This window comes from Cladophialophora immunda (genome assembly GCF_000835495.1).
Source record: "Cladophialophora immunda strain CBS 83496 unplaced genomic scaffold supercont1.4, whole genome shotgun sequence".
In the NCBI taxonomy this organism is placed as follows: domain Eukaryota; kingdom Fungi; phylum Ascomycota; class Eurotiomycetes; order Chaetothyriales; family Herpotrichiellaceae; genus Cladophialophora; species Cladophialophora immunda.
This window is the reverse complement of record NW_015622544.1, coordinates 1,335,523-1,357,786: the sequence shown is the minus strand read 5'-3', so window position 1 is coordinate 1,357,786 and position 22,264 is coordinate 1,335,523. Positions and strand designations below refer to the sequence as shown.

General features: G+C 54.8%; 4 protein-coding genes across 5 annotated transcripts; all 4 read left to right on the top strand.

Annotated features, from left to right (window-relative positions):
• Positions 1–321: 321 nt before the first annotated feature.
• On the top strand, positions 322–1,729 carry PV07_06864 (uncharacterized protein). Its single transcript, XM_016393885.1, has one exon. It carries the CDS (start codon positions 490–492, stop codon positions 1,456–1,458), a length of 969 nt encoding a protein of 322 aa, XP_016247304.1. The 5' UTR covers positions 322–489; the 3' UTR covers positions 1,459–1,729.
• A 1,099-nt stretch (positions 1,730–2,828) lies between these two features.
• Positions 2,829–6,612, top strand: PV07_06863 (uncharacterized protein). The gene is made up of 2 exons (XM_016393884.1): positions 2,829–3,629; positions 3,689–6,612. Exons 1-2 carry the CDS (start codon positions 3,320–3,322, stop codon positions 6,151–6,153), a joined length of 2,775 nt encoding a protein of 924 aa, XP_016247303.1. The 5' UTR covers positions 2,829–3,319; the 3' UTR covers positions 6,154–6,612.
• Positions 6,613–7,630: 1,018 nt separating this feature from the next.
• On the top strand, positions 7,631–10,485 carry PV07_06862 (uncharacterized protein). The gene has a single exon (XM_016393883.1). It carries the CDS (start codon positions 8,369–8,371, stop codon positions 10,286–10,288), a length of 1,920 nt encoding a protein of 639 aa, XP_016247302.1. The 5' UTR covers positions 7,631–8,368; the 3' UTR covers positions 10,289–10,485.
• Positions 10,486–10,616: 131 nt separating this feature from the next.
• On the top strand, positions 10,617–14,909 carry PV07_06861. Of its 2 annotated transcripts, none has more exons than XM_016393882.1 (3): positions 10,617–11,303; positions 11,499–11,634; positions 11,692–14,909. In XM_016393882.1, the coding sequence occupies exons 1-3, from the start codon at positions 11,088–11,090 to the stop codon at positions 14,646–14,648; spliced, it is 3,309 nt and encodes a 1,102-aa protein (XP_016247301.1). In that variant the 5' UTR covers positions 10,617–11,087; the 3' UTR covers positions 14,649–14,909. The 2 variants fall into 2 exon arrangements, with proteins under 2 accessions (XP_016247301.1, XP_016247300.1); XM_016393881.1 differs by having other exon boundaries at positions 11,391–11,634.
• Positions 14,910–22,264: the final 7,355 nt, after the last annotated feature.

Sequence of the window (22,264 nt, the reverse complement as noted above, 5' to 3'; positions counted from 1 at the left end):
TTGCACCGATCCCGACGGTCTCCATTTTCATCTTCACCCTTGGCTCGCGCTGTCCGGCTCGTTGGTTCTTCATCTATACACACGGCCTCTTGTCGCTGCTAAAGGGATCAGACTCAACACTGGTGACTCGGGGGTTGTCCCTGTGAAATGTACCTGTATCCTCGTCGTCTTCGGGGTTTCCTTTCCACGGTCGGTCTAGCGACTCCGGTATATCACGCGCCGAAAGCGAGAAGCTCATCGCCAATAGAATCGCCTGAGAGCCCCTGCGAATACGTCCCCGCATGCGAGGAATCAATGAACCTGAGGGGGGAAACACGGGCAAGGATGGCGACGGCGCAGTTACCGACTGACTGCCGCTGTCGGAGGTGGTGGTTCAGCATGATAAAAAGATGGATCATTTCACAAGAAGATTTGTTCTGGGGCCGCAGTCTGTCCCTTTCTGTCTACACCTGAAGAATAAACATTTCCAGCGATAAAATTTCAAGCAACATGGGCTCTACCAATCCAACGCCTCACGCGTATCCGGTCCCACCGTCTGGCGTGTATGCTCCTGCGGTCACCTTCTTCGATCCTGCCACCGATACCTTGCGTCCCAATGAACAAGCACAGTACTATTCCTACCTGGCAAATTCCGGGCTGAGAGGATTGGTTATCTTGGGGACAAATGCAGAGACCTTTCTGCTCACCCGCGATGAAAGAGCTGCGCTGCTGCGGTTAGCACGCAAGTCGGTTCCTGAAAACTATCCCATTATTGCCGGGGTCGGGGGCCATTCAACAGCGCAGGTGCTTGAGTATATCGCTGATGCCCATGCTGCTGGGGCCAACTATGTCCTCGTGCTCCCTTGCGCATATTTCGGCAAGCAGACCACACCCACGGTCGTCCACAACTTCTACGCCGCCGTCGCGAAAGCCTCTCCTCTTCCCATCCTCATCTACAACTTCCCTGCCGTGTGTAATGGCCTCGATTTGGACTCGGATGCAATTGCTGCTTTGGCGCAGGAGTTCCCGAACATTGTTGGAGTGAAATTGACCTGTGGCTCGGTGGGAAAGATCACACGATTGTCGGCCACCTTCCAACCCGAGCGGTTTGCGGTGTTTGGGGGACAGTCGGACTTCTTAGTCGGGGGGCTGGCGGCAGGGTCGGCAGGCTGCATTGCTGCTTTTGCCAACATCTTCCCAAAGACAGTCGCCAAAGTCTTTGATCTGTGGAAAATGGGCAAACATGATCAGGCGTTGGCACTCCAGAGAATGTCGGCCCATGCCGAGAACCCCACAAAGGCAGGAATTGCCACGACCAAATATGCTGTTAGTCAGTTCAGTGCGAAGAAAGCAGGGATCCAAGGCGATCTTGAGGCCATGCTGCGACCGCGGCGACCGTACGAAGAGCCTAGTGAAGCGGTCAAGAAGAAGATTGTCGAGGTGATGTTGCCAGTGGATGAGGTCGAGAAGACACTGTGAAGGTTGGGGTGAGCGAATGCTAGAAAATAGAAGGATCTTGAGAAAGCTCTTGTTTTTGTTTTGGGAAAGTCTCGTCGTCGCGACTCTAGACTTCCACAGCCTTGCTTGATCTCAATCGGGCTGCATGTCCAACGCCGTGCTACCCGATGAAGCTCCACGCTGTGCAAGCCACCTCGTCAGCAGCAGATCCTTTGCATACCGTTTTCCGGGCTAGTTGCTTCGCAAAAGTAGGCGTTATCGATAACATGGTCTTTAGTAGGACTGATCTGCCCCTCCAAAAAAAATACATCAAACCTCTTGTTAGGTGCTGATCGGCGCCGCCAACTTGCTTAGTGTGGACATCACCGGTGCCACTGTGGCTCACCAAGAGCAACTCTGCGGAGGACAAGCCGCGGGCTCAGGAAAAGCGTAATGTCATAAGGTCGGCAAGAGGAAGGTCAAGTGACGGCGAGGCGGGTCGAACGTCTGGACACAGATGCCAGATGACATCTCAAGGGGATCTCCAAGGCACGGCAGGTAGAAGGAGCGGTTTGCAAGCGGCGGAGGCATGACAGCAACACGGCACAGAGAATACGAGCCTCTCCACTTTGACAGGTTACACAGGATCTAGGTACATGACTTGGGGAACAGGGGTGCTTTGATGCAGGGCATTCGAATACGAGGTACATGTTTGGTAGGGGTGGTTTCTGGATCTTACAACAAGAGTCACTGTTTGACGCCTTCCTTTGACAGACACGAGAGAACGGCGGACTGAAGCATCAATCACTCCCATCAATCGTCGAAATCCCAACATGTATCGAGTACATGGCAGTCAATGGTCAATACGTCACTTCGTCCCCCGCACAAGCTGCTCGAGCCGCTCGCCGGATAAAGTGCGCCGATGCCGCGCGTCATTGATTCCCAAAAGATCCAAATGTGAAGAGCACGTTGGACTATGCAACTACCTACGAGGAGAACATCCGCAGAAGGATCATGCCATGCATTAAGCCTATTGATTGGCACCGACTTCCGTGGTGAGCCGTGAAGCTGGAAACCAAAGTAAAACCTGCTTTGGAGGCACTAGGCAGAGTTCGTGAAGCTTTCTCGCGACTTTAGCCTTTTTTTCACATGGGCTTTCTGGGAGCTTGGAGAGCTTAGCAGTATGCACGCCGCCTGCAGACGGAGGACTCGGTTCTTTCTCCACGCAGCTGTCTCGGCGTCGTGCCCATCTAGATGCACCGATACCACTAGGTAGCTAGCTCGTGCTCGTCGTGGTTGGTGGGGTGGGAGCTCGCAGCTCGGTAGGTACCTAGTCACTGTCGCCGTGGTAGGACCCAAGTGACAATTCCCCATTCCCACCTTCCACTTTTCCCGCCATGCTAAAGAGTCCCCCAGTCTTTGACATGCTGCCACCCGTTGTCTCTCTTTTATCACTCTGGAAGTGCTCGGCCATTACTCCCACACCTTCGTCCACATCGTACCCTTCGTTAACAGCTGTCCAATACTCTTAATATTGCACATAAACCCCTCCGCCGACACTCCCTGCCCTTGCCGAGTGACCCGCCACCTATCTCAGAATCTCAGAATCCTCCGACCGGATGCCCTCGCTGCGACCTTACCGGAACTGTGCTCACAGCTCTCCTGCGCCCTGAATCTCTCATAGAATGAGCTTTCAAATAGAATAAAGAAAGATCCCCTACACCTAATCCCGGAGTCCTCACCTAATCCAGCACTCGGTTTGCTCGAGCTGCGCACAACTGAGCCGACGAAGCTTCTTCTGGTTATGTCAAAGGCCTCCAGCCTGCTACCAGCGATTCAAAATTAACAAGACCAAGCCGAAACCTCGTCGATCCGAGACGCCGGGCATTGGCCTGTGGCAGCAATGGTGTCGGTGCTTTGGCGCGCCATGCCCTCGTGGCTGACACTGTGGTCGATTTTGATGGTGCTTTTGGCGACGAATGTGCAGCGGGCTGCAGCGGACAACATCAGATGGATAGAGTATACAGGCAATGATGGCACTGTCTACCTCAACGACGACCGACGCCCTTCCCTGTACACTCAAAATTTCGGAGACTGCCAGGGCGACTCACTCATCAATGTCACCCGTTTCGATGCGGCATACTACAAGGACAACATGACCGTTCTCTTCCACTTGGAGGGCAATTCTGCGTTGACAAACGAGAGTCTGATGCGTGAGTTATATCATTCCCCAGATTAAAGTGCTGACATCCAGCTGATCAGAGCATCCCAGTATACATCGGCGTTTTTGCTTACGGACAGTCCCGTTTTAATCTGACGTTCAATCCGTGCAACGCAAACATTAACAGCCTCTGTCCCCTCAACTCATCCATACCCATCAACGCAAATGGCATCATCCCCGTGGCACCGTCGGATGTGGCTAATATCCCATCCATTGCCTTGACCATTCCCGACTTTGAAGGACAGGCAATCCTTCGCATCTTTGCCAACTCGACCGAATCTCAGATTGCTTGCTTCTCTGCGGTGGTCACCAATGGAGCTTCATTCTCGCATCCCTCAGCAGTGGCCTCTATTCTCGGCGCGTTCGCCGTCATCGCCTTGATCTCTTCGGCGGCCATGGCCATGTACGGACATGATATTTCCGAGACTCGAAAGCACTATGCCCACTCGGTCTCCATTTTCGTGGTCTTCTCCGTTTACCAGCACATCTTCTTTACTGGAGGGCTGTCTATGAACTGGCCAAGTGTTCTGGTCTCGTTCTGGAGTAATTATGCGTGGTCCGCCGGGATAATATATAGCCAGAAGATGCAGAATTCGATCAACCAGTTCATTGGGAACAATTTTGGCAATATCAGCATGGTTGGTGCGGCTCCTAACGGGCAGAATGCTAATGGGCTAGGAGGAGGCTATGAAATCTCGCAAATCTACAAGCGAGCAGCTCCGACGCCGTTTGCGTCAATCCAAGCGGACCCCTTTGACATGCGCCACCTGCTCAAGAGACAAGCCACCAACGCGACAAACGGCACCGATCAGTTCTCCTGGTACGGAAAACCAGTGCTCCCAGGGTTACCGCTGCCCGGTAATTATTCTGGCTTTGCTGGAACGTTGGCCGAGCTCAATATACCCGCGTCCAACGCATTCCTGACGGGACTTTTATGGTTCCTCATTCTGATAGCTTGTCTTTTGGCTGCTGTCTTCTTGCTCAAATGGAGCATTGAGGGCTTGGTCGCCGTTCGACTGATCAAGACAACTCGACTTGGGTACTTCCGGAAGCATTGGCTATGGTTCATGGCCGTGGCTATTTTACGGACATGCTACATTGCCTTCTTCATGATGATGTTCTTGACCATGTTCCAGTTCACCCTCGGGGGAGCACACGGTGTCAAGGCCATAGCGGCGGTGATACTCACAATTTTCCTGGTGGGAAACCTAGCCATTTCGGGGTATGCCCTCTGGTACAGGACCAAGTCCGAGGTACTGCCAGAGCTACAAGAGCAGGCAAGCCATGAATCTCGTGGTACCGAAAATACCGGGAAGTCCGCTTGGTATAAGATCAGCTTTAAGAAAGTGCCTGAAAACCAAGCCGCAGATGGCCAGACACCCCGACCAACGACATGGCTCCAGAGACATTTTTCAGGTCCGAACACTGGCAGAGTTCATGTTCATGACGATGAAAATTACATTATCAGATTCGGTTGGCTGGCATCCAGATTCCGCCGCAGTAGGTGGTGGTTTTTCTTCGTCTGGCTGATCTATGAGCTTGTAAGGGCTGCATTCTACGGTGGTGCTGCAGGCCATGCCTTGACTCAGGTCTTCGGTCTGCTGGCTTGGGAGATTATTGCTCTGGTAGCAATTGTGTTGCTGAGGCCTTTCGAGAGCAACCGACTCAACTTGATCATGGTATACCTTCTAGGCTTCAGCAAAGTGGCGACGGTGGCATTGTCATCAGCTTTTGATGCTCGGTTTGGGCTGGATCGGATCATGACCACAGTGATTGGAGTGGTCATCATTGTCATTCAGGGAATTTTGACCATCTGTCTGATGATCGCCATCGTTCTCGGGGCGATCTCCAGCTACATGTCCGTCACGCGATACCGAGAGACTATCAAACCGAAATCCTGGCTGAAACCACGGACACGATATTTCGCACATGTCGATCGTAAGGCAACTGACCGACCAAAACCACCTCCGCCGCCACCGCCGCCAGAGCCTGAACGTCCGAAAGAACCTTACTTCATGGTGTCAAGTGTCCGTCGCCAGCCCAAGATTGAGGACGAAGACCCAGACAATCAAATGGCCGAGGTGTACATGTCACCACGGGCTTCTATGGACCCCGAGAAAGAAGCAAGCCATCAGGTGAGCGTGTCTCGGTCACAATCCATGCGGTCTCGAACTAGCGTATCGAACCTGCCCTATGGAGCAAGAGCTCATCGTGTCAGCTGGAGCACGAAAGACTTCCAAGACATGGACCTCGAGCAAGGCCCCGGTCCAGTACATACACGCATGAGTATAGAGAGCATTCGCGACGTCCCCAGCAGGCACCGGGCAGCAAGTTTGCGGGGACCGTCAAGGGCTGGCACACCGATCGGGGAGATGAACGATTCATCCACCGGCCCAGATGTTCTGGCCCATCGTCGGGGGCACCGACGCAGCGTGTCGACACCACTGGGGTCAAAGCGGCACAACACGACGGTTGACGAAGAAAAGGAGAACGACCCCGACATTGACCATCAATAGTCGCTGGAGTGGAAACAGCGACGCAGGTCACGAAGCGATGAGACCTTGACGACATTTATGGACATAATTAATCATTGAGCTTTTGACCGTGTCGAAAGGCTCCAGTGACGAGCTATGACTACGACATATTGCACAGGGGACTATTTCATGAAGCCAAGCATAGATACAGAGCTTCACCACCATGGATTGGAATCATCATAGAGGCGCCAGGTATGGGCAAGGCAAAATGGCGAGGCATTACCCAGTGACAGTATCTTCCATCACAGCGAACGGCGTTTGAACAAACTTTGTGGCAGTACATTAACAGATCGCTTTCCTGAAGGTAGAGAGCAATTTCAGAGAAAGCGAGTGGACGCCGGGGCCCATCAGCAGGAACTCATGCAGTGCCCAAAGGCTCAGTGATGTGTTTGATCATTTTAACTCCGCTATCTTCTTTCCTCATCCCGCCCCCTAATCAGACTTTCGCCTCTTGAGTATCCAGGTGTCAGTTGCTGCTGACTACGCCCAGTCGCCATTTTCCCTGGCTTGGGGCTTGGGTTCGACGTGTCCAGGGTTGGACCTGGCTCTTGGGCCTGCGCTATGTGTTGGTGTGCCGTCTTGTCTTCGATCCTTCCCAGGTCACGGTTGCATTCGCTTTAGCCGGGGAGAAGAAGGGACTTTCAATACGAGATGGGTACCTGCGACTTTGATGGGATGGGCATTCTCCAGGCCCCAAGCCCCTGAGAAACGGATATACAGGTGCTCTGATTTTCCATCGTCTTGTTCGTTCGCACGGCTTGGGCAGTAGCCAACTAGTTATTGCCCGCGTCCACCTTCGAATACGGCGCTTTTCCAGAAAGAGGGATGATTGTCCGCGCGCTGAGGCATTAAGAAAGAGTGGCAAGGAATTCCAGCCTGATCCGCCGCAACGCTCGAGACGTTCTTCTGGCACCCCCTGCGTTGAATAGACCGGCGTAGCGCAATTTCCCAGGCTTGGGATGATCTTCAGTGTTTCTTGAAGGTTTGGGGGACACGGCAACCCCGGATCACCGGAAGGGCACCTGGGCACCCTGAGGTTTGGGCTGGTGAGGCCTGGTGAGCAGCGGATGAGCAGTGGATGAGCAGCGGTCTCAGGGCACCAGGCTGGTGAGCCGTGACTGGGCCGTTGGTGTTCAGTAAGCATCGGCCCAAGGCGCGACCCTTCTCACTGGTACCAAGAGTGGATGAGCAATGGGCCCCCGGGAGCAGTGCCGCAAGAAGCGGGCTGCTAGGCGTCCCGGCACCCACCAACCATGGGCGGTCCTTACCGGTAGGCTTAAGTAATGGGCGGCCGTTCTCCCTTGGGGCCCTCGTCTCCCGTGCCATCATCCCCTCCCGTCTCGCCCAAAGGATGCCCAAGCCACCAGGAGCCAGCAGAGGAGCAGCGGTGGGACACCCCGGAGCAACCACCATCAAACGGGTCAGCTTCTACCAAACCCTTCGCGGACAGCCGCTCTTCACCGATGGAACTTTGGATGAGCATCATCAGCCGTCCCTCTGCTCGTTGCAACTTCTTCATTCATCGATGTGACCTCCTGCTCAACCTCACCATTATCCCTTTTCGTCCCGCTAGTCTGGTAGTCGAGATCAACCGGGATCCATCTCTTCTCTTGACAGAGGGCAGTTATCGTCGACCGCCCCAGGCATACAGAGATTGGGTCGAGAGTCGAAACCGACTTCGCGAGGCCACGGAACCGGTTTCCTGGTCGAGGACGCCAGGCATGATTTCTGCGCCTCGTTCGACTTCTTTTGCAGACTGCTTACGACGAGTCCTGGAACGCCGCTCATACCACCTCACTTGACGCCAGCCCTCGTCTGCCGCATTCCATCAACTCCTCCTGTTTCTAACCCAAGCCGCCCCGGATTCTGCAAGGTCCCATCGTCTCACCCCTGCCTCGGGCATCCTTTGGAGCCGATCAGTGATCGTCTAACTATTTGACAGATTGGACGTCGCTCTCTCGTCGACTTCTTGCCAGCTCTACTCTACTTGTGTTTCGCGACGCAGATCAGTGTCTACGGCGGCCCAAGGCTGATCATGTCTTGTCGTGGGCTACACATCTAGTGCTATTGTCAACCACGAGAACTTCATCAAATTCTCCTCCCTGCGGGCCTGGTCACAAATTCATGTCGCGGTGAACTGGTTCAGCACTGCATATTCGATTTCGTGCATTCTGTAAAGGAACTGTCTTTGAGGACTATGCCCAAGCAGCCAGCCCGATCTTCACCATCCGAGACTTTCCTCTCGGCTGATCCAACACCTCAACGGTCTAACATTCACTTCTCCGATATGCCTACCTCGACAATCACGGTCTCTAACACGAGTTCTCGGAGGACCCCCGGCCAGACTCAAAGAACTCTTGAAAATGCTCAGATTGCACCACCACTACCACCACCGGCCGAGACGGGGCCTTCGGTCGAAGAACCGACGCCGAAAAGGCCTAAGCGGGCGCTTAAGCTCACGGCTTCCCAACGTGAGAGAAAAAGAGCCATCGACCGCGAGGCACAGCGAAGCATCCGTCTGAAAACCAAGAATTACATTGCCCATCTGGAGAACTTGGTCCGAATCATGGAGAATGGGGGCTCGTCCGCAAGTCAGGGCGAGGGCGGTGAGCAACCCCAAGGGCAGGCCATCACCGAGGAAGGGCAAGAAAGAGTCAGAGCATTATTATCCCAACTGAGGCAGAGCGAGGATGAGGTCAGACGACTGAGGGAGATGGTCACTGGAGTACAGAGGCTGGTGGCAGGTGCTTTGAATCCTGGCGAGGATTCCGCAACCAAACAACTTACGGGCTCTGAGGCTTACAACATCCAGCAACCAACACGGATGGCGACGCCTCTACAGGTCATGGTCCCGGATCACTTTGAGAACAGCGCGTCCGTTTATTCCCATAGTTCGGATTCATCATCCCCTGTGATCGAGCTTGGCTATCTACCATTTGACCAACCGAGGTCTGCCGAGGCATCCGCGCCCAATTTCACCCCAAGGGTGCCAGGTCTTCGAGCCCTTCCTCCGCACCACCCAGATCGCTTCGATAGCCTTGGGAGGTTTGTTCCTCCCGTCACAACATTGGAGCCACCAACCTCCGAGCCGCTCGACACCCCCAAGGACAGGGTCGAAGGTGAACTGTTTTTCCTCTCCGAACGTGAGGTTAACCGAGTATTGGCAGGAGGTCACCAGTCCTTCGCGAATCAACCCCTGGACGAAGATATCGTCGTCCGCGCAGTATTGCACGGATGGCGCGATGTGCAGGACATCTATCTGCTGGACAGAGGCTGGCAGGCGCTCAGGAGCATTGACCAATCCATCTTCCGCGAATGTGGCGTTGTGGAGAGAATCGCCATCCTCCACATGATGCGGCTGAAGCTGCTCCATCAGAGCAACGTCAATCCGCAGTTTCTGGCTCCGCTACCGCCATTCTTCCAGAGAGGTCCCACGGAAGACCCGGAGATCCTGGAGAAGACGCCCCTCATCGAGCACTTTATTTGGCCCGGCCTGCGGACCTGCTTGTGCAAGAATGCGAGGAGGTATATCAACAACAAGTTCTCCGATTCGTTCCGGCGATCACTAAAGTTCCTATGGCCCTACGACGTATCGGATGTTTACGAGAGAGACCCCATCACCCAGCTATACTCGGTCATGCCGGAATTCAAACGACGCGAAGGGGATCTCCGGTCGTGGACGATGAGGAAGGATTTCTTTACACATGCAAGCGAACTAATCGGCGCGATACCGGTGTATGAGCCGTCTTTGGACCGAGCCCTGATTCCTGCAGGGTCAGTACCGATGCCAACAGGTCTGAATGCAGGACAGCCGTCCCGGCGGATGCTGCAGAAAGCACCTGCGGGGGTCATGGAAAAGCAAGAAGCCCACGAGTCGCAGCTGGGGCCGATGCATGCAGGTGCACATGGTCACATCTCTCATCCTATGGGCAGCCATCCGGCTGTAACGACGACGAATGTCGCTGTGACGCAGATTCCGCACGCTGCTGAGGTTGAAGCTTGGCTAGGAGATCCTGATCTGGTGCCGCAGTATTGGAATATGGGACCTGGCATCAATGTGGGATATGAGGCGGTTTCTCCCCAGTGGACAAGTGTTCCACGAGGATTTGGAGGATGATTAGTGTTTACGCCGAACCGGGTGGCCCACTTGAAAAGCGATGTCTTTGTCCATGCGTCTATGTCATTCTGAATGTATTGGTATTTTGATTCACGGCTGTGCTACAGTAGAACACGGGGATTCCGCTTCTGAAGATCTGCGGCTTTCCAAGCGCGTGGCCAGGAGATATCTCGGGATCCCCATCGAGTATCAGTTGCTTTTTGCTGCAGTCTTGGTTTCCGCACTTTGCCGCTGAAGCGCAACATGCCCATGGCCGACAGAGGGTGAAAATGGGCATGACATCAGGATTGCCGTCGCCCGCGTCTCTTGTGGTGACGCTTCACGCCTTCAGATATTGGCTCAATCACGTGGGCATCCCTGGCCCTGGTAGAGCGCATGCAGCCAGCTGACATAACTGGCATGTTGTTCCCGCTTTGGCTCTTCATATATCCAGTCAACTTATCAACTGAGCGGATGCCCCATTCAGCACCAGCCCCAGCCCCAGTTAGCAGAATCTGCAAGATCCAGAGACACACCAGAAGCCTCCCCATGCGACCCTTTGCCGTTTTGCGCAGCTTAGAAGCTTCGACCGACTAGCCAGGGTCATTGAATGCCTGCTCCTCCGCTGCCGAACTCTTTTTTTCCCATCGTCTTGATCGCGGTCGCCACTGGATGCACGTTGAATCAGAATCTCCCAGAGATCCCCATTCATCTGGTCTCTTCAGCAATCGTCAGACAGAGGTTGCCCCTCCTTTCCAGCTCCAGGACGAATAAAACCCCTCCGGCCAATCCGGTCCCAGGTGGCCATTATTAATCATTCATGATGAATCTACTCACGCGCAAGACTTCGAGCAAGTCGCTCGCGGAGAAGGAGAACAGAGGGAGAGGTCCCACGGGCCAGGGTGCTGGTACAGCGGAGCGGGTTGCGGAAGACACCAAACCGTCACTGTTTCGCCGGCTGAGCAGGAAGACCAGCCGATCGAGAGAGAGGGAGCCGCACGCTCAGAATGAGACGTCGATTCCACAGCCGACCGAGGTGAGTTGTTACCTGAGATCTTTGTCTTCAACTTGCAGTTTACCTTGTTGCCGGATGCATGACGAGGCTGATATCGAGGGGGTCAAGGCGCGCCATGAGCGCAAGGCAGTGACTGACGATGTGGGCGACAAGATCATGTCCTCAAAGGTCGCCGAAGTCCTGCCAGAGCTCGGTCACGCCGACACCAAAGGAAAGCATTCCATGAAAATGAACCCGTCGACGCATGCAGAGAAGACCGAGACGCCCCATCCCATGGACCCAGCCACGGAGAAGAAGATTGCCTCGTTACCCAGGAGGAATTCCGAGAGGCTGCAAACAGATGCCGAAGCAGGTGAGATTCACGAGTATTCAGTGGAGGGAGGGCAGCATCCTAACTTTGAAGGCACAGAGGAGCATCCCAAAAGCAACCACCGCCCTGCAGGCTTGACTAAAGAAGACGTCGAGCATCTCTTTTCCGGTGCGCCTCAGTTTGTCCTCGAGAAGGGCCGGAGGGGCCGCTTTTTCCCCCAATCGTTTTTCCCCTGGAACAATGACCTAGAGATCTCTGATCTCCAGGATCGGAGATATATCAAGCATGAAAGCTTCGCCCTCGCAACGTTACATGCCCACTTGCCCATCCCTGATGAAGTCAACTGGAAACCAGGCATGGCGGCCCCGGTGAAGAAGCAGGGTCTCGAGCTGGGAAAGCGGCCAATGTTTGAGCTCGGAATCTTTGAACGACCGAACATGCTGGGCATCGAAGGTCGGGAGCCCGGCACCGTAGGTATGCGGTATTTCCTCGAAAGACCTGTTGCGGACGGCATGACAGACGAAAAGATCAAGGAGCACGGCAAGGACGTCGAGATTGATCTAGCCATCGCAAACGCACCCGCGATGGAGGCCTTCAAGATGCTCGCCCTGAGCAAAGATAATGAGGAACTGAATGCGAAAATCGGCAAGCATGCCCCCGCCCAGGAGCGAACTAGATTGATCAAAGAAGGTTCTCACGCGTGGAAATCAGTAGGTGTTCGCGATATCAGCATGGAAGTCCTGGCGGAGAGGATGGATCAAATTGGCGACTTGCGCGATCAGGTCCTTAATGCGGGCTGGCGAGTCACGGTCCTCAATCACATCGACGCTGCGGATCTCTATGCTCATCTCTTCAATGAGCTGCTCTATCCCCCCCACCGGGTGCCGTCGGAGGCAAAACACGGCAAGACATCTCTGAAGATCCAAATTGAAGCATTGGTCAAGGTTCTCACCACGCCTGGCGCGTGGCTCGATCTGAGCGTCCCCGAGTCGCGATTGCGGTTCGGCAAAATCCTACACAGCCGGACGACGCGGCGCGACCACGACACCGGCCTGCTGGTCATTGACCCGGAGCGCAAGTGGCTGCTCATTCAGCTCCTCCTGGCGGTGGAATTGGTCATTCGCCTCGACGCCGCTCTCAGATTGGGCGTGGCACTCCATGCGGACCACTTTGAGATCAGCAGCGAGGAAATTCACCATTTCAATAAACTTCGCAACCTCAAGGTCGATTGGGATCTTGTGGCGGCCAGACGATTTCTGTTTCTCTCCTACGTCAAGAGAATCGAAAGGAGGGACTCAACTCCAGTATCGCCAGTCCATACACTGGAGCGACCTCTGACTCTCAGGCAAAGATCTTCGATCGAGCATCAACTATCTCGCGAGCAGCGGCCGGCGCATCTCAGGCAGAAGTCTTCGGCCGATCACCACCATGGACTGTTCGGCGAACTCAGACACAAGATGGGGTTGGACAGATCGGAATCTGAATCACATGTTGTGCTCGATCCCTGCGACGTGGCCATCATGGCTCGACAGCCGGCGGTAATGGTCGACGGCCTCTTCCGCTTCGCCACGAACATCGGGTGGCCACGAAGCGAGCAGCTTCACGACTCCCTGAAGCACAAGCTGTGCACGGCTTCTGTGGAAGAGAGGGAGAAGTTGCTCATGGATGCAATCGTGTGTCCTGACGACAACACGGCTACGACCAACGCTGTCAACTTGACTCCGTCGCTTCAAAGTTTCAACGTCGATCTACACGCCGCTACCCCCACCACCGTTGGCGGCTGGCTCTCACACTGCTGGCTCTCGGGCCTGATCCTCCCGGGCACCTCGATCTGCGATATCCTGATGTCCACGCTCCTCGAGAACGACCCCAACCCGCAGACGCTACGGGATCTCGGCTCCGCCAGCCTGTCCCTGCGAGGATCGGGATTCATCCTCGACGGCTCCTCGTGGTGGTCCAAGTCCTGCATCGTGGGACGAGTCATGGCGCCCATGCGCGGAGCAAAGGAGTCTATGGGCTGGATCCACACGCCCAACTTCGTGCCCGTGCATGAAAACACCCGGGAGCCGCTCAGCAACCGCTGGCTGAAGATCAAATCGTTCCCTGTCCCCACGGATCGCGACCGGCCTAGGATATTCGACGGCGACCGACTGGCCGAGGATTCGACTCCGCTGGGCAAGGGCAAAGGAGGGATCATGGGAACCGAGTTCAGCATGGTGACGGACCACGTATTGGACGATGCAAGCACGCCCGAAGTCACCATCAAGGATATCAAGGTCCACCTATCCAGTTCGGACGTCACACTGGCGTCGGCAGAGCACCCGTTGTCGGCATGGGCTCAGTTCGATCTCATACTCGCACCGCCTACAAGACCACCATCTCCATCCCATCCATCGTCAGCCGACGTGCCGGCCATCGAGACGACACCGCTCCAGATCCGCTACGGCCTCGATCGCGCCGTATATTTCGTCACCTCGCACCCGTGCCGCCTGCCCCACGGCCACGCCACGTTCAAGGCCGGCTCGCTGGACGCCTATTACGAACAACAACACCCGAAGCACGTAAAGGGCGTGGCGGAACACATCCCTGCCCATCCACTGCACAAGACGTATCGCTACGTGACCAAGACACTGGCGGAACTGGTACAGAATCCGGAGGTGGACCCCCCGAACCCGACGAGGATGGGCGAGGAAGGAGTCTGGATCATCGACGCACGAAGCCACGGCTGTTCGCCACACAGCTCCCAGACGTGGCTAGCAGGCGAGACACCCACGCCGTCTGCGACAGAGGCCGAAGAAGCAGCCGCTCCCGGCGGCGCCGGCGCCGGCGGCCCCGTCACCTCTCCCAAAGTCCACCTCGACTACCTCCAGCACTACCTGCACGGAAGCACCGACCCGCAACTGTGGAAGAAGGACATCCTCGTGCGGGCGTGGTGCGCCGAAAAGGGCCGCAACGCCATCGTCGCCCGAGCCGGGCGCACGTGCCTGTCCTGCGCGATCCGCGAGGCCAAGGCGCTCGAGATCTCGGTCATCATCAGGGTCGGGATCAAGGAGTGAGCCTTACCTTTTGCCGTCTCTTTCTCCTAGCTGTGCGTGGGTGACGGGGTGCCACGGCCCCCGGACGGAGTGGGTGTGTGGGTGTGGAGGACTCTGTTGTTGATCGAGGACCTTAGGCGTTCAAGGAAAAAGACGCGGCGGGCCTCTTCGCGCGAACCAAAGGAGAAGGTGGACAAGACAAGCCAAAAGCCGGGTCGAGGCTCAGGTCGAGGCAAAATGGGAGGAGAAACAGAAAAGAGAATCTAGGGGGGGGGGGTGGTTGTGCTTCGTGGATCGGGACGAGAGGATTGAGGAACCTCGAACCATACTTACCATTTCACGAACTTATCACGACATGAAGAACGGAACGAGGCGCGCCGGGACAGGATCAAGCAAGCAAGGGACGAGCGAGGAAAGGAAACCTTCAACCTATCTACCCATCTATCTATCAATCTATCAATTTGGAGCCAAGTCGAAGTTTGGGACCTTGGGATCCTTTCGTTGAACGAGTCTCAGCCGGCCGGGCCTACTGGGCCAAGCTTGCAACGAACGCGTCTTTGATCTTAATTTCTGTCGGTCTTTCACGTACAATCCATAACGAGGCATGTAGTACTCCTGACAACCACGAATGGCTCATCGATCGATACCTATGTATCATGTGCTCCTTTTCTCCTGTGTCCAACACCAGCCCGGGATCATGCGCCGATGCCGCCGTGTGCATGCATCTGCTACTCCCTCATCAAGAAACCAAGGATCGTGACGAGAGGAGAGAAGTATGCGGAGGAGAGGGACTCGAAACGGCAATCGACGCAGCTAGGCTGTCTCTACGTATACGGCGCGAGAGCGATCTCGAGGCCTTGCAGCTACTGGCTGTTGCCTGTTCAGTTCGGGAAGTTATATCACACACACACACACACGTGCATCTCGTCCTCTTTGTTCCGCACGGTCAGAGACAAGAGGGCAAGGCATAGGGAACGGGGGCAAGGGGCAAAGAGAGGTCGTAGCAGCTGTAGCCACAGTCGATCACTGGGTCGTCAAGTCAGCATGCCGCTCCTCTGTGGCTGCTACTCACTCCACTCCCTGCAGGGTCTTGTCAGTGGTAAATCTTTCTCTTGTGTGGCACGAGAGCAACACTTGGCTGGTTGTTCTGGCTGGCATGAGTTCCTTATGTTGCGCGAAAAGGAAAGCCCGCAATTAGTTGGGAATCCGGCTACTGTGCTGCACGCCCAACGGGGGACCTTTTTGAAAACCAGTTGTGGGTGTGAATAAGAGCAACGCCATCTTTCTCTTTCCCTCTACAAGGGCGATCAAACATGCTCACTCTTCTGCACGGGGATGAACACCTGTGCCACAAAAGGACCTCGGGGTAGTTTGAACGACGGTCCAAGTCCGATTTGCACGTGGAGCGCGGTCCTCGGCGCTTTTCATCAGCATCATTCAAGAGGGAGCATGACAAGATGAGTCTGGCGGGGTCAGCTGCGAGACTACATCCATGCACCAAAGGGCATGCATGAGGCCGCCTTTTGGAGCCATTGGGAAAAGGAGGGTCGGAACTTTGACACTTGTGGCGAGTTGTTCTGGTCGAAGCTGCTCCTGTTATCGCAAGAGAACAGCAGATCGCACCGCCATAGTCAACGACCTCAGTGACGATACATGTTCTTGGCCTTTTGCATTCCCATCTGCCCATCTCTTGCCATGTGCAACATGTCGATCCAGAACACTCCGCGGCGGGTGTTGACGTCAGTGACATCCTCCCTAAAGCACTGACAGGACGCTGGCCCTCGAAAGTATGAGGAGAAGAGCATGCACGGGCTCAGCTGGACACCGAGAGAGCGCGACTGAGTGGTGGAAATTAGAGAGATGGATGGGTCGAGGACGCAACGGCGCCAATCCAAGTTCCTGGCTCCTGCAACCTGGAGGGACACGTTCGCTGGCACAACCCAAACCATGTTGTCAAATGAATGAAGATGAAACTGACCGTGGTGTCCTCAGGGCCACGGAGGCGCCGTGAATCTAGAAGTGCGAGTCTGCCTTGGTTTGTGACCTGTGATCCTGTGTGTGACTTTGGGTGAAAGATGTCTCGCGAGAGGACTCGGTACAGTAGACAGGAGTCTAGACTCTGTATCCAAAAAGCGATTTGAGCAGGCTAAAGGTCCCCCTTTTTTCACTTTCAAGCAATGGCCAACACTAGTATGCAAAGTGTGGTAGCCACACTCCTCTGGAAGAGTTTCTTTTAGGCTGCGTTTGTAGGCTTAAGTTGTGGTCGCATTGCAGCTCTCGACGACACTAAATTGTACGATATTGGACTATTTGGCAAACGTAGAACTTCCACTTCGGATGTTTCACTCTGAGAGGCAGCTATCGGAAATATCTGCCTTAGCGAATCCTCCGGGGTAAGCAGATAGAAAGGCAGAAGGCTTGGTTGTCGTCGTCCAAAAGTGGCTTGGTCGAGTCCCCGGCACTGCAGGAGAGTAGAAGACAAAAAGGCACGAACTGCATGATGATGTTCTAGACCAGGGAGATCATTCAGCTTTTCCGATCGTGCGAATAACTGGATGCAGTCATAGACTACAGGCTCGGACAGGGGGGGCCAGGATGGAATTCAGTGGTGTTGTGACACAATCAACATGTCCCTGCCGTTGGAGGTGTTCAACGGCCGTTCGCCACGATCGCTGCAGACCCGAGGGATTTGCCAGGAGGCGAGTGGATTCGTGAGAGCGGGGTTCGGTATGGCTGTACGGATCACCTAGAGAGCAAACAGCTTAGCTTTTCTGGCAGCGTGAACGGGCTAGGGATTCGGATGTGCTAGTGGTGAGTCTGGAGAGGAGAAGAGGGAGAAGATCTGGCCTAGAACTTGACCTGGGGTCGCCAGAGTGGTCGACCAGCTTGCAGCAGCAGCAGAGTGCTCGAGGGATCGATGAAGCCCAGGAGAAGAGGCCTGGTGATGGTAGAGCAAAGGCAGGGAAGTCATTGACTGTTGCCGAGTGCAAGAAGAAGAAAGTCATTGACTGCGCCCAGGTGCGAGAAGAGAGGGGCGCAGACAAAGCAATAATATTAGGGATGTCGTACAAGTGAATGAGGTCCAAGGATCCCCAGGGACCCTGGCCAGCGCAGCCAGCGCAGCCAGCGCAGCCAGAGCAGCCAGTCGAGATTAGTTCCGGACACGTTTCGGGAAAGGGACCATCCCCGATTCTTCTCTACCATGCGCTCCTAGTCGATCGTCTCGAATGTCTGGGTCTTGTTCCTCCATTTTTGGAATTCTTGGATATGCCCTCCCCGGGTTAGCACAGAACGAGACTGTCCTCTGTCTCACATACACAAATCATCACCACTCCCCAAGGCAGACACGTTTGAAAATGAGCCCTCGGATGCTGGGGAATCAGATCGACGAACCCAGTGACCCAACCACGCCATCATGTCCAGATCAGGTTCTGATTGCATTGCCACTTGGCGAATATCCATGAGTATCCGCTCTTGACATGCAACGGTGCGTCTTTCGTCTCTCCTCTCTGCGGATGGACTTGGTTGGCTGATGGTCGCTGGTTTTCCCCTAATGACGGCGATGTCGTCTTTACTCCTCCCTACGACGCTCTGCGAGCCACTCGACCTAACCTAACCCACATCCCTAAAGAGAGGGGAAAGCGTTTGGCGTGAAATGGTGCCGTACACGTACTCCATAGGTACATTGGTGGTGATCAACTCCTTCGATCGACCGGGCACACTCCCCTAACGGAGGTACACATGATAGCGCCGGCTTTAGGGAGAGATCAGCTCTATGCCCTGTGTGCTCTCCCCCCAACACGGTGAGACAAACAGGCATTGTCAGCCGTTGAGGAAAGAGGAAGTCCACCCAAGCCATCCTTCTGCTGAGCATTCGATCTCGATGCCAAGCTCGGTTGGGATCAGAAGCCGGTAGGCGTCCTTAAGGGGTTGGATTTGCGGCGTCAAGGTGTCTTGTTAAAAACAGAAATCGTCTCGCCTGTTCGCCCATCCTGCGCGGGCATAGTCCCCCGGCGACAAACCGCCCTAGGTACTTTCCTAGATGTGTTCTCAGCCACCCCAAATAAACCGAAACCTTTGACGTGAAAATCCAACAAGAGCATACGCTAGGAACCGTATTTTTGTGTTGGTAAAAGTGAAGTTCCAATTGCCTGTGACGAAAATGCTGTCCTAGGTAGCTTGCCTATCGACCGCTTGTTGAAACGCCGTGTTGGGTCTCAGGCGTTGCTCAGAGGCAGATAGGGCACCAAACCAAGCCGCTGTACCGTCGGCAAGCTGGGTCATAGTTGGGGCGGAATGCAAAGTAGAGTTCGACGGTTCCAGTGCCTTGTGTAAGGGGCCTGCTGCAGCCGAAAGTCGGGCATCAAGAAGTTTCTCGCTTCTCCCCCCATCCTGGACAGGCGGAGGCATTGAAATCTTAGTAGTAGAAGGAGTGGTGGTCTGATGCGATGAATCTGCCACTACCAGCCCACTAAACTCTCTTTTTATAAATAGATGACGAAGACTCTGAGGGCTATGATCCACCAGGGCAACAGATAGACAGACACAACCTCGTAGGACTTGGTCATGGGGAACCCAGGAGTCTGATACTGTGAGAGCAGTGGTCAAATCATGTACTCTGCTTCTCAAACAGACTTCCACCTGTGTATCTTCTGAATTTCCCAAGCGAGTAGTCGGGGAGAGAAAGAGAGAGAAAGATTCGCCGGGGCAAACCTTGGTCTCTTCCGCCCAGCAGGAGTGGATGATCGCTGTTCAGCTTAGTTTTGTGAACCCGACTCTGGCATGGATTAGCGGCAGCAGACGTTCTGGTTGAGCTGTTGCGAGCTTATCACTTCACACATTGGTTAGTTTCTTGTAAAATGAGGCGGTACTGACTGCAAAGATCGACAAGGAGCTGGCCTCCAACTGGTAATCCCTGCCTGGCCACTCTGCCGAACTCCGAAGCGTGCAGGAGGTTGTGTCTAGTACTGTGCCGAGTAGTAGGGGGGAGGACCTCCTCGCTGAGCACGAGTAGTTGATCGTCGGCCGAAAAGCCTATCGAAATGCTATCCAAAGGCACCAGCAATCTCGGGGAACCGCCATTGATGCCAGATATCCAAGTCTTGCATGGTCGGACGCGGCCATTTGCCATGATCTGGCCATGCGAAATCAACCACTTTGGCGAAACCGGGTAAATGGGAGGACGGCATTGCGGACCTTTGCGGTGCGGTGCCATTAGGAGCTGGCTCCTTTTTGGCGTCTCAGTAGGCCGAAAAAACCACATGGCAAGATGCAAACAGCGTGGGAAATGAAGGATTTCTGATGGCTCCAGCCAGGGCCTCATCCGCACAGGAAGAGCTGCTTCTGCATCGCCTTCGGCTGGTGCATTTCCTCTCGGACCAGCATGAGCCCCGGCAATCCTAGTCTGTCTCTGGGAAAAAGAGTTCTGCATATCGCTTTCAGGCATCCAGCTTTCAATTGCTCCCTACTACAAAGTCCACACTCCCAGAATAGGCATGATCAGGAATGAAGCGAAGGTATGAATTGACGATACATTCGCCTCAACGCGTTCGGGGTCCCTCGAGCGAGCTTCGCGGTTTCGATGACTCCGAGCTCACCCTTCTCGCGTCTGGAGAACAATCAAACCTGCAGCTCCTGTGGAGGGGGTGTGGTGCTCATCGCTGCCCCTTAGAGCGTTCCTTACCTGGGAGCTAGGTGCCACAAGGTGCTCGGTCCACGTGGAAAAAGAGGTCGACACTTGGGCAAGTGGTGTAGTAGTCCAAAACGCAGTGACGGACGACTGACTTTTTGGTTGAGAAAGGTGTGCCGCTAACCATTTGGTTGCAGAATGTACAGGGATCTCACAGTGGATAGCAGGGCAGTAGCTTCGAAGCTACTGACCATGGCATCAACTGTCGGTCGAGCCGGACGACATTTCCGTGCAGTCTAGAATCCCTGGACAGCGTCCCTGGAAGATCTGTTCCCAGGGGTTTGGAGGAGAGCCGCATTAGACACCGCCACATTATGGTTTGGACGTCTGGAATCTTTTCCCACAGTTGCTTGTTCTCTCATTGACCGGTGACCCCTCAGCAAGTTTCGCCTCCGGGATACGAGCAATGGTTGGCCTTTTGTTCCGTATACCTCCGCCTCCATGGCGTCCGGGCTAAGATGAATTATGCCGCGATGGGCAATGATAGTCGCCATGCTAAGCGAGGAAGTCAGTGCGAAGAGGAGAGTTGCCACCACCACTGCGCACCCAAAACCACTTACGAGGCTCCTTTAGACGCTGGGAGGGTTGCTCACTAACCTGATTGCGTCTATCTCGGCCAGCACGAGGCTTTGACCGACTTGATGCTCGAGTGGGTCAAGGGTCGACTCCATGCACTCGCACACACGCCACTTTCTCGGTTAAGACTTGCTGACAAAATAGGTGCATGGCCTTGGGGTGGTGACGTGAGTGGCATTCGCAGAGGCCGTGATCTTGATGCGCCTGACAGGTACAAGCAACCTAGTTCAAGCAAAACGTGGCAGAAACTCTTCCAGTCTTGCCTGCATCTTTAGCCGCCCGCCCCCAACCGCGTCGCGAGCTCGCTGTATCTTTTCGCTATAGAGACGTTGGAGCAAGCTGCAACCTGTCTTGGCCCAGTTAGACTAAACCTCAGCACGGCACACGCACGGACTGTCGGGTTTGGGTCTCAAACTCACCAAGCAGGGGTGCCACCTGCCACGCGCCCACAGGGGGGCAGAGTCCCTAGAGCAGAGTTTGTGTTCAAGCCTCCGTAAGCCTCCACAATTACCGTCACACATGGATAGATGCTCTTCAGATCATGAACTTTGAGTGGAGGAAGCGTCGCCCCCCCTCAACCGAGCCATCCGCACCTTAGGGAGAGGCCAACTTCACCCCCATGAAAGCCACACGACCGGCTTCCAGTGGCGCTAGCTTTTGAGGATCAGCCCAGGGCAGTCGGGGGCTAAGTACTGGTAACCCCAGCTCGGTGGCTCCAGTGGAGGGTTTCCAAGGCGCCCTCGCTCGACACCGAAGCGACATTTGAAGATCAATGCAGGTATTCATCCGTCAGAGCCGGTTAGCTCGCTGTCCAAAATACCTGTGGTCTAGCTCCTGAAGTTACGCCGACCACTCCTCGTACCTGTAGGGCCTTGTCGTAGTCCCTTCCGAGACCTTTCGCAAGGTAAAAAGCAGCTGAGCTTTGCCTTCCGGAATGATATCGCAACCATGAACAGCGGAACCTGGCCAGAACTCGGGTCACTGAGGCTCGTGGCTGACGGTGATCCATCTTCCGGGATCGGTCCTTCAGACGACTCCCTTTGGGGTGCGTCGCGTCGTATTTGTCGTTTTCTTAGAATCTTCTGTCGGGAGCCGTTCCCACTCCTTCATTGGTGGAGACAAGTTGGCGCAGATCGTTCCTTAGAAACCGAACTTCCTTGTCGCTTTGTCTCGGCACACCAGGCAGAGGGAGGTACGGCGTTGCAGGCTAAATAATGATGGGCATCATCACCCGCCGACTTTGGTCAATGTATTGCCTTTACTTTCTCAGAGTCGATCCAGGTAACTTAGAGATGGTCAGCCGCACCACCTAGGGCGCATCTTAAATCTCCAGATCTTCAATGCCTCGTTTTACGGGCGTTCTGGACTTTGG